Genomic DNA, 12,403 nt, shown 5'->3' on the forward strand with positions numbered 1-12,403 from the left:
CATGTGTATATGCTGCTTGTGCCAAGTGTGGGCGCAACTTAAAAGAGCATATGTGATGGCCAGTCTTGTACCTTGAACTTATGGAGGAAAGTGTTTTTCAATATTTGCTACTGCCATTTTTGGATTATTTTTGAAAAGTAAAAGGTTATTAGTTTGATATAATTGGGATGTATTTCTGTGAAGAAAAAGAAAATCTATATACACACACACGTTGGACTTCACTGAAAGTTTGATCTATATCCAACCTATTTTATAAACATGTAAGAACATTAGGAATTGCATTATTTTTTTAAAACTACACTTCTATTTACCAACAGTCTAATCATATTGAAAATTTAGTAATATTTATATTTCAGGTATAACATACAAGTTTATGTCCTCTCATGACACAACAAAATCAACGTTGGTAATCTCTAACAAAAATGCATAAATATTATTGTACATGAAAATTAAGCTTAATGAGTATTAATAAAAAAAATGATACAAATATTATGACATGTTAAAAAAAATCTAATTATGATAGTTGTCTGTGTATTAAACTTTGTTTAAATATATAATAATATTATTAATATTCTGATTTTAAATAAAATAAATAATAATAAATCACAGGACAGAAGAGGTACCAGTAATAATAATATCAATGGGAGCTGAATCGAAATCTTCGTAATGGGGAAAGCAAAAGCTAGAAAAGCCGAGAACTTGACCTCAGGAAAGAAGCGGCACCTTTGACTAGGCCGGCCCATTATTACCCATCCGAGTCAGCGACTGAGGTGGGGTCCACACGCATCTCGTTATCTCTTGCCTCGCTTTCTTACATGGACATTGCTCGAATTAGGCAGTGGGCGGACCCACAGATCGGAGAAACGAGATTCGGACACAAATACAAATTTGAAATTTGATATACATATGATATGACTCCCCCTTCATATTATTTTTTCTATTTTTACCCTTATTATAAAAATATCAACCAAAATATATAACCACCAGAAAATTGTCTGATATGGCAAGAGGTAATTCAAAATATTGTTGAATATTTAAAAATTTTAATGTATTTATAAATATTTTAGATTAAAATATATAAAAGTCCATCTAGGATGGCTGCCCTGCTTCTGTGTTTTATTTGTCCACTTATGATCCCTAGCCGCCTGTCACTCGTACGGTGCGTCCTATTATCTTCTTCTTCTATGATTATCGCCACTACTTCTTTTGGAAAATGATACAATAACTTTAATTTTCTTGGACATTCTTCGGTAATTTTTTTCTATTCGATAAACAATTAGCTTAGTACATCAGAGTATTAGGAAGGCAGATTTGAAAGGAAGAGGCTTAAATCAGCCAATCTAAACACGATGCAAGGAGAATTGACCGTATTATTATGGTTGATTATAATCAAATATAAATTTGACCACACACTTGTCTCCCTCCAATAATTCAAATATTACAGCATCCCACAAACTCAATATAGATTGGGATGAATGAAGAGAGTTATCCCCTCCTTGGTTAACAATGCTTTTTTATATCATTCTTAAGATCTAGTACCAGTTTATAAAGATTATTCGTGCATAGTTTAATTATGGGCTTCTTGATTAGGTAGTAACTAATTTGAGTCGCAATTCTGTTCCAAGCAAAGCTTGCTGCTTGTTAATTCCAAGCACATTTTCCAAAGTTGATTGCTATTCAGACGAACTTCTTCACCCATCCTTTTTCTTCTTTCCGTTCCCCCCACGAGAAAATAGTTGCTTAGTTCCAGAAGTAACAAGCTTAACTTCCTGCCTATCGTCGTTTAATTTGGAAAACTCAAAAGCAAAAGCATAGAATGAATCTATCAGAACTAACTTTATTTTCTTCTATTGGACAAAGAATTATTTACACTAATTTCCACAGAAGTATAGACAGTAATACAGGACTTGCTCATTCATCAAGCCAGTCTATACCAAAGTGTTTTTCAGCAACCTGAACATGAACATTGTCCTTTCCCGCATCCTTCCATAACCAAGAAGCCTCTTCATCACAAATTACGCAGCGTAAAGACTCTAAGGACACAACAGATTGTGGTAGACTCCAAATCCGTGAGCATTCCCTCATGTCAATCTTCTCCAAGCTTGACAATTTACCAATGTTCTCAGGAAGACGTTTTAGATTAACACACTGAGAAATGTCTAGGTACTTCAACCATGTTAGCTCACATATGCTTGACGGAAGCATCTTCAGAATTGGACAAGCATAGAACCTCAAAATTTGTAGGCATTTCAGGTTACCTAAGTTGGGAAGGAGTTCTTGGAGATTGTGGCAATTGGTTATACTAAGAATTCTCAGTGATTGCATCCTAGAAATGCTAGGAGGCAGCTTGATCAAATCGTCGCAATGGTCAATTGTAAGTTCTGAGAGGGAAGGAAAGATCTCAACCTGATCAAGGCTGTTATTGATTTTGCATAGGATGAGAGATATTTTACGCAAACTTCTCAATGGGATGGTAGATTCCGTCAACTGCTTAATGGAAACTTTTTCAAGCCAAAGGCTCCTCAAGTTGGCCAAATTAGAAAAAGCTGAAAAGTTATGGAGTGTAGCATTTCGTGTACTGTGATTTATCACAATCAATGCCCTAAGTTTTGGCATGTTTTCGATGAAAGGAGGCAGGAAATACTCATTTGCTGAGAAGTTTACCATGAGAACCTCAGCCTTGGGGAACTCCATCTTCAACCAGTCCATTTCTCTCATTTCACCTATACATCAGAATCAATACAAACATCACATCATTAATTTCAATTGCACCGGTTAAGCATTGTTTAAAGCGAAGCAAACAAGAAAAGGGAGATAGATACCTGTATGAAGTGAAACAATCTGAGCATTAAATGGCAGATGAGCATTTCTGTCCCATTCTTTTGGAGTTTCCGAATCTCTTCTCGGCATAAGTAATCGACTGCGCTCATTTACATTACCTCGATTGGCCAAATATATAGCAAGATCCCGCAACACATCATGTTGAGTAACAGAGATGTCATAGTAACTGCTATACAGATCTCCAGCTCTGCAAAATTAACAAATCAAAGGAATTTAGATGAGCAATTTATCTAAACAACATCATCCTAGCTAGATTTAATTAGTATGATGAAAAATTACCTTGCATCCTTCACCAAAGTGAGAAGATTCTTGTCTGAAAGCTCAACAAGGATAGCAAAAGCTTCCTCCGGATCAAGATCACGTATCTCAACCCACATATTGATGAGAACATCAAGAGGGATCTTCTTGTCTTCAGGAAAGCAACTCAAATCCAAGAAGCATTCCCTAACTTTTTTAGGCAAGAATTTAATGCTAAGGGCCATCCTATCTAGCAACTTGTTTTCATGGGACTCACAAATAGGTTCCCCCCTCAATAATCTCTTCTTTGCACTTGCCCAATACATTTCAGGTTGGCCCCTTAGTGCACATCCAATCACTTTGAGAGCTAAGGGAAGCCCTTTACACTCATTCACGATCTATCAACCAAGAAAATTTTGTCAGCAGGATTATCACTCAATATCACTTGGTAATGAAACAATACACACGCACAGAGAGGAGGTTTAACATTACCTGCTTGACCAGATTGGCATCAGCAGCAAGAGGAATGGATGTTTGCCCAAAAGCAGAGAGGCAGAACAAGGATATTGCTTCCTCCCCCCTCAACAGTTCTACTTCATAACTAGCATTGGTGACACTTGGGAATTTGAATCGTGAAACCACAAGTGTCTTGCATCCAGCTGCCTTAAAAGTTAACTGCTCAAGAACAGAAAGTGACCAAACATCATCTAAAACAACCAACATTCGAGATCCAAATCTCCATTCAAACTTCGGGGGATTCCAGCTTGGCATGAGATCATTAACACCCCTATCCACATCATCACTTCCTGAAACAAATCTCCAAACTTTTGCCCTTAATTGCTCCACATTTGGAGACTGTGATACTGTCAGAAACAAAATTCTATTCTGAAAGTAACCTGAAAATTGTAATAAACGTAGTCAATTAGAAAACTGCATAAAATTCTAAAACAAAAATAACCAATCTTAATAACAAGAACAACAACTTACCTCTAACTTGATTATCTCTACAAACTTCATTAACCAAAGTAGTTTTTCCAGAGCCACCAATCCCACAAATCCCAATAACACCTAAATCATCTCTCCCAATAACCATCTCTTTAACTTTTCTCTTGCCCACCTCCATGCCAACACCAAGCAAATTTACTAAACTGCCCTCCCACCTCTCTTCCTCAACTTCAGCTCTCTTCACAGCTTCCTCAATCCACCCACCACTTGCTACCCCAATTGTCATAGCTCCAAGCCTTTGTTCCAGTCTCCTCGCAGACCCTTCAAGCCTATCAAATCTTTCTGCAGTATCAAACCTCAAATGATGAACGTCAGCCAATACATGTGCTTGCATAGGTCCCTTAACAAACATTGAAACATTTTTTTCCAACTTCTCCATCTTTCTTGCAAGCTGAAGGTTCTTGTATGCATTCCATCGGTTGGACCTGAGGACCTTGTTGGCAAGCTCATGGCCTTCACGGAGAGTCTCGGAGACACGGTCTAGTTGGCCTTGGCGGAGAGCGGGAAGTTCTACGCCTGAGTGTTTAATTTCTTGAATGATCGGGAGGAGACTATTGATGTTGGTTATTAAGGAGTCGGCGCTTGTTTTACACAGTAAAGATTTGCGTGATATTGTTACTAGCATTTTTAGAAGCTCCACGGCAATCTCGCCGGCGAAGAAGTCTGTTACTCCCATCGCCGTTGGCTGTGGCGGGTGAGTTTCGCTTATTGTTATGCTTATGCGCTCTGAGCTGAAGCAAGATAAAAAGACGAAGGTAGTGGGAGACTGGGTCCGATATTTTCTACTGACACAAAGGCTTTAAAAGCCTCTCGCTTACTCTGATTCTGATTGTAGGAGAATTAGAAAATATAATAAATAAATAAAAATCAGCTTCACTGTCAATGATAATTAAGAGACAAATTATTTTTTAATTAACTGAGCAAGTTAATGAGTTCCTATTCTTTTAGTTTCCGTTATTTAACGTTTGAAATAAAATGAATTCCTTCTAGAGAAAAGATACGAATAAGTCCCTAACGATTAGAGAGAGAGCAGATAAGCCCTTAATTATTTATTAGTACAAATAAATACATTCTATGCCTTTAATTAAACAGATTTCCTATTTTAAATAAAAACCCATTTGAAGATGCTGATGTAGTGGAAGCTATTACCAGTAATCTAAAGTTTCTTTCATTTTTTTTCTTCCATTAGCACGCCAAGTCGTATCCACCAACTTGATATTGAAAAGACACATACACACCATTTTGTTTAATTCTTGGCTGTCTCTGTTGCACCGACTTTTAATTTTGGATACTGCAGTGAAGGCTGGTGCTTTACTTTCTTTACAATTCTCAAATTTTCAGTTCATTGAAATATTTAATGAAAGAATTAACAGTAATTGATTTAAAATCAGTAAAAGGAATTCCTAAAGAAAAAAAAGGGAACATATATTGACTTTATATAGCAAGAGTTGCGTACACAAGTTTTCTTTGCTCTATTCTGCCTTAAATATAAACAATAACATTATGTGTATCTGGAATTAATACAATCTCACGAACTTTACTATTTGTATAGCATCATTGTAGAGAACGGTTCATCTCAATTTCTGGAGTTTATCTAAAGAATAAGAACTAAGCTAAGAAAAAGAATATTTTGAAGGAAGTTAAAGAAAAAACAAAATTAAATATTTAATTACATAAAAAAATTCTATTATAATAAATGAAGGAGAATTAATTAATTTTATTATAATTATAGAAACAAAAAGAATAACTAATTATATTTTATTTTCTTTCTATCAATCAGAATTTCTTACACTCCAAATTAGAATGTACTTAAATTCAACTTCTAAAGAGAATTATTTCTTTTAATTTCTTTGCCAAACACAACTAAAACTAATTTACCTTCAATTGACTTTTTTTTTCTTAGATTCGCTCCAGCCATGCAAAATGTAAAGGCCGAGAAGTTAATCCTACTTAAAATATAAATTTTTCCTTCTTGAATAATAATCAATGATGCCAATCAATGCCAACAAGTTGATTGAAACTCTTTTTCTCTCTCTTTTTTTTTTTTCTTTTTTACAATTTTAATATATAAAGGGTAGGGAAAAAAAAGTTCATTTGAGCATTTATTATAAAATAGCATAAAACAGTTAACGTTTGTCTTTGATTATTTTCCAAATAATTGTGCAATTCAGCTAAATTCAATATTTTTAATTTATTTTAATTTAAAAAGCTGAATTTCAAAAAAAAATTACATTTAAAAGTAAATTAAATGATTTGTTGCATATTAATATGGAATAACAGGAAATAAAGATTTTCTCCGAGTTTGCACATTGATCAAACTTTAGTGACATAAAAAGACAGGAAATAATAAGTTAGATGATCGAGTCAAATTCAATGGGCTAAATTTAATAATTCTGAATTTAGCCATCCATGTGTTATTTCAATTCAGGAGTCATGAGTACCTCTTGACTCTTCCACATCACAACGAAGGGCGACCAAACTTCAAGTCTCTCGCATTCATCTGAAATTATTGCTTTTGCGTTCCAGATTTCAAATTAGAGACAACATTTGAACATATTAGCTGAATTGCTTTTGTTTAATATAAACAAACAAGAAGTTAACTGTATTATGAATGTCACGTATCAACAACCAAATTGACGAACAGTCTGTTTGAAGAGAACATATTGAGTCATTTTTTGTCTCCTTCTAACTAATTGGAAACTGGAAATTTTACTGGATAATAGTTTCAAATGCTGAAGATAATTAACTCATAATTCTTTTTTCATCCAACTAACATATAATTATAAATGAGTTAGTTTTTTTTACTATTTGAGATGGTCAGAGCTCTTTGAGCCAATTTAGGATTGACAGATTCAAATTAGGGGTGTCTTTAGTTTAGTTTTTTTTATAAAAAAAAAAGAAGAAAAAAAAAAAACTGTTTCTTTGTCCTCCTTTTTGTTATGTTTCTTACATACCCTTTAAGATTTGACTTCAAAAGTACTTAGTTTCTGTTGTTATAAAATTGGTCAATTTATAACTCCTTACAGATAGTAATTACATGTGTAACAATACTTGTATTAACTAATGAAGAATATTTTTAACAGTTAATTACTAAAGTAACAATTAAAAAAGTGAATTAAAATTTGAGAAGGAAGCAGTATATACTTTAAAATTTGTAAATTTAACTCTATATTCTTAGGGGACAAGTGATAAATAGACAGCCAATATAGGAAGAGACAGTAAGCTTCAAAACTTTTGGATTCCAACAGTACAACCAACTCTTTATCAAAGCATCACGTGTATTTTGGATATCTTATTATTATTAATACTTTAAGCCACCCAGCATCACATAGACTGCCTACTCGATCATCAATCTCTTTTATTACTCAATGTGTACACGTATTAGATGCTTGTTGTTAATCCATCTCCCTCAATTTGGTGGCTATTTAATATATGTTTTCCCTTTCTCAAGTTGTTATTTTGTATGGAGAGTTTTGTTCTCTTCTTTTCCATTAAGAAAAGAAAAGTGCCGATCCATTTTCCTTCTGTTTAAGGTCGCAGATTACTGTATAAAAAGCTTATTATGCAGTTCGTAATTGTTGATATAAATGAGATTATGAGCATTATAGTAGATTAAGTTAGTCATTTGCCAGCCCTATTATACAGAGTGATATTATGCTTATTATTATACAATTTATACGTGCATTTAACAATTGATGGAATAGCATACATAATTAAAAGGGAGATTAACTGTGCAGATTTACGAAAGACAGAAGGGTTAATATCTCGACTACTGTAAATTCTTTTTTTTGTCTTTACTTGTTTTTTGCTAATGAGTCCACTGTTCAATTATATATGTAGTTGATTAGTAACATCATCCCTCTTTCTGTTGATCCGATCACCAAAAGTAAAATAAAAAGCTGAGATAAGAGAGACTGACGTCTGTGTAACTGTAACGTGGCACTTGCACAAACATTGAGAGTATAATGTGCAATTATGGATACACAAAAAAAAAAAAAAAAAAAAGTCAAAATTATTGACCAAACAAAAATTGGAGGATGGATGGCCATTTTTCAGAAGTGGGGACAAAAAGTTTGGCAGCGCAGTGCCAGCGACATATGAGGGCTCCCATTGACTCGCTAAATGACCATTTTACCCTCATGAACTTGTTTAGCACGGCCTCCTTTTTCTCTTTCCTGTTAGCGACTGTTGCAGAGACAAGAGTCCGTGCTCACATGCTTAATTGATACATTCTTACCTTTATCCTAATCTGTTATGTTATCCAATAAGATTATGCCATTTTAACTAGTCTTCATTTTATACTTGGGAAGTAAGGAATTTATTAAAAATATTAATTTATGAGTTCGGTTTTTTTTTTTGTAATAAATAGATATGACACATATAAAAAGTTGCTCTACCCCTGTATAACGTACCACGGTCCCACTCCATAGACGTCTATTTTTCTTCAAGTTAAAAAAACTAGCGGTACTAAAAATATGTAGATAAAATAATAAACATATTTTTGACCTTACTTAAAATTTAGAATTTAAACTTTGAATACTAAATAAAAATAACTAGTAGTGTGACACATTAAGAGAGAAACAAAATCAATAATCTTATTGTTTTGATACCCTATCGTATAATTTAGTTTGTTGATGTTTTGAACCAAAAAATTGAGAATCTTAGCTTAGGTCAGCTTAGACCATTACCTCATCATGGACTTTGGAACGTGAGGGTGTCGCTTGAAGTGATCAATTATATTACCGTAAATTGCGTTGTGTATGAAAACAACCTGAGTGAGCTCGTTCATGTATCTGACTTGGTAAGTCATTTTGTGGGTGATTCTCTCTCAGTTGACGGTCTTTTTCAGGCAATCCAATTCAACACTCTTGCAAGTTCCAGAGGCAGATCCTTATATGCATGTTTTACACCAATTAGAACATTAGCCGAGTCATGACAGAACAAAAATTGGTTGACACACTATACTAGCAACTTCTGCAGTGGAATATCATGGATTGATTGAGCAGAGACAATCCAATTTCATTGGCTTAGCTTAGCGGCATAAAAACATTAAGGTTGCGGGTTGGAGCCCATTTTCACAAAGTTTGAAGATGAACAACCCTGCTAAAATGAACAAACCTGACCACAGAGCCTCACTCTGGAAGGGCCTTCAATCTTTTGCTTAATCCACCCAAACCCTAGTTTTTCCTTCTCTATCCATTCCTCCTCGAAAGCAGAAACTTAAGAAACCCTTGCATAGCCATGACATCAAAACAAATCCAAAAGGAGTACTTGAGATGCTAATACAGGGCTTATAGATGAATTGGCCAAGAAACAAACGAATCTTCCATATGCTCGGTATTTTAGCAAGATGGCTTCTACAAAATATTACTCTTTTTTCAACTCTTTTCTGTTTGCATTTCAATTCGTCAAGTCATGGTAATCAAGCTGTTAATTAGGACCAATCCCCTGGTAAAGAGGCTAGTTAATAGCTCAGCCCTGCATAACTCTGTATGTTCACGGGAGAAAACTGGCTCACAACTAGATTCTTCAAAAATTTAGCTTAGTAGAAACCTTATTGGAAGAGATCGATGGATTTCTAGAATATTCCCAAATGGCCTTCATTTTCCATTTATGCAGATTTGCTTGCAAGGAAAAGCAACAACTCTGTATTCACATTCCATCATACATTGTTAGATTATGTTATAAAAAAATCTCATTCTAGTTCAATTTTCAGTGCTTATATACATCAGTTCTACAGATATTCGTTGTACCTCAAATATTCATTAAAAATCTTATACAAGCCAGCAGGAGGCAAGAGCAAGCAAGTACCTATCCTACACTTTAACTCCAGATTAGTTCCTAGGCATCAAATATCCATTCAGATAGCCGAGAACCAGAACCAACTTTTTCCCTTACGCATTGTTCTGCCATTATGAAATCAAGAAGTTTAAGCTGTCTTTTGACCCATGGTGGATCATCCCGCATTATCCAAAGGGCTTCACCTGTGTCCTTGTGCTTAAAATCTGGTGACCGTCTGTTTGTCTTATTTTTTCTGTTATCCCACCATTCATGTGGGTTGCTGAAAAAGACTTGCCATAAGTGATGACGATTACTGTACCTCATCATGCCAGATTTGCCTACACCATTTGCTTGCCTTTGTTTAGCTATTTCCATGTCAAGCAATTGGAGATGTCTTTTGACCCATGGTGGGTCATCTGGTCTCAACCAAAGATTTTCACCATTGTACTTGTGCTTAAAATCTGGCAACTCTGGATTTTGTTTACTCTTCCTCTTATCCCACCACTCACACGGCTTGCAGAAAAACAGTTGCCACAAGTCAAGGCGGTTTTTGTAATTCTCCATATTATTTCCATCTAAATATGTTGCATTAAAAATATACATAGATAAGAATGAAAGAATAGGAAAAACTGAAAATCATTCAGTGAAAGGTAATTACAATGTAAAAACCATCTAATAGAGCAGCAATATTGATCCTCATAGATTCGCTTTGTGCAATTTGGCCTAATCTAGCAGGATATGCTAATATAATTGAACAATTAAAGGGAATAGTTTCTCCACATTGTAAATTTACAACTCTCACAATAGCGTGTCAAGTGACACATTTCTGATACGCATAGGTTTTAAGTTAATGGTCCTGCGCACAAGGATCGTGAAACCATGAAATTGCAAAAAATAACTATAATTATCTTCTTAAAATGCTAAGGCCCTTCTAAGATCTCAAATTTCAATCCCACCCATCTAAACCTATCTGTTATGTCAGTTGCTATGCAAAGTATTTACTAGCTTGAAATCCTAGCAGTAACTTCACCCGAAGACAGACAAGAGAGACACTTTTAAACATAGAGACACTTTTAAACATACTTCGGCAAGTAATGAAAAAACATACCTCCCGATTGTTCTTCTGATTTTTTGCTAGCCTTTAATTGCAATTCATCTGATACTTGGCAGGCCTTTGATTCAGTTTTTTGGGCAGTTGAGTGTTGATCATGTTGTGCGACATAACACAATTCTTTCACATTAACCTGCAAAAAGCAATAAAAATCATAATACTGCCCCAATCTTAAATATACTCGTGCGAAGAGAAAAGTCAATATGCAGATGTGTTTGCTTCGTGTCTCAGTGTACACTCGGTAAAAGAGAGAAGTCTGGTGTGCATTCCCATCACTTAGCATACAAAGAGATAACTAAACCGCTGCCTAATTTTATAATCTATACAGTATTTAAAATTCAAAGACTATTTCAGGAATCAGAAATAAAGCAGCTTTTCGCAGTAAGCACGGTTATGCACCTTGTAAATTGATACGAGATTTCCATTCTTATCAGGCATTTCATAAGACCCTAAACAACCTGAAACATATATATCATCATTTTGCTTCAGATGTTGGATACCCGTTTTTGCCACATCATTCCACATCTCCACACGCATCCTGTTCACACAAAAATTCTAAAAATCTTTATTAAATTTCGAAATTTACAAGTTACCAAATAGTGAAGTTCAAGCGGAAACTAACCTAAACGTGCGATTTGGATCACTAGGATTTCTCACTTCAATAAAAGTATAAGCCCCAAAGGTGTCACCTTTTGTCTTGTAAATCTCTAGTGGCCGATCAACGCGTCCGATAAAGCTGACAGAATTATACAGCTCAGGTTTGCATCTTATGGAGGCCGGCCGCTGGTGTCGGAGAACGTGTCGATAAACGGCGCTGCCGCCTTGTTTAACTTCATCTTCTTCGGTAGAGAAACTAGGTGATTCAGGGGTTGCAGCTGAACATGAAGAGAATGAAGCGAGTCTTCGAAGTGAAAATTGGGGAAGGTTTCTAATTTGGGATCCGAAATTATATAAATACGCCTTTTTCATGCATCCGGAGTGTAGTTGGTAATTGGAGATGTCGATGGTCTGGTAACCAGTGGATATTTCCGGCGAGACTGATTTGATTTTCTGGCGGGAATATTAAGCCGGTGGTGTGCATGATATTCTTTGGTAAGTGAAAAGAAAAAGAAAAGGATTAGGGTTTAAGACAAGTCCAAGTGTCACGCACGGTCACCCCCCGTATGCGTCCAAGTTCTAGGCCCAAGTTTAGACCATTGTAAAGGATATAATGGGCCTTACTAGCCCAAGTTTTATGCGAATGGTTTAAAACTTAGATCGAAGTGTTTTAGTCCGTCCACAATCAATCTGTGTTTTATACGTGGTTGTGCTGCGTAATTACTGAAAGTTTGCTCGTTTATTTATAGTACTAGTATAATGGGTGGAGATGAATCTAAAATTTTGTCACAGCACAGAATCTAGAGAAGAGAAGACAGACAATTGTATGGT

General features: G+C 35.2%; 2 protein-coding genes across 2 annotated transcripts; both read right to left on the reverse strand.

Annotated features, from left to right (window-relative positions):
• Positions 1–1,823: 1,823 nt before the first annotated feature.
• LOC8260878 (probable disease resistance protein At4g33300) lies at positions 1,824–4,903 on the reverse strand. Its single transcript, XM_002510233.4, has 5 exons — positions 4,066–4,903; positions 3,571–3,974; positions 3,121–3,476; positions 2,823–3,028; positions 1,824–2,723 (listed from the first exon to the last, which is right to left on the reverse strand). Exons 1-5 carry the CDS (start codon positions 4,757–4,759, stop codon positions 1,912–1,914), a joined length of 2,472 nt encoding a protein of 823 aa, XP_002510279.2. The 5' UTR covers positions 4,760–4,903; the 3' UTR covers positions 1,824–1,911.
• Positions 4,904–9,765: 4,862 nt separating this feature from the next.
• LOC8260877 (protein OSB1, mitochondrial) lies at positions 9,766–12,120 on the reverse strand. The gene is made up of 4 exons (XM_002510232.4): positions 11,598–12,120; positions 11,375–11,513; positions 10,973–11,108; positions 9,766–10,439 (listed from the first exon to the last, which is right to left on the reverse strand). The coding sequence occupies exons 1-4, from the start codon at positions 11,942–11,944 to the stop codon at positions 9,925–9,927; spliced, it is 1,137 nt and encodes a 378-aa protein (XP_002510278.2). The 5' UTR covers positions 11,945–12,120; the 3' UTR covers positions 9,766–9,924.
• Between the last annotated feature and the right edge of the window lie 283 nt (positions 12,121–12,403).

Source organism: Ricinus communis, chromosome 2 (genome assembly GCF_019578655.1).
Source record: "Ricinus communis isolate WT05 ecotype wild-type chromosome 2, ASM1957865v1, whole genome shotgun sequence".
NCBI classification, from domain to species: Eukaryota; Viridiplantae; Streptophyta; class Magnoliopsida; order Malpighiales; family Euphorbiaceae; genus Ricinus; species Ricinus communis.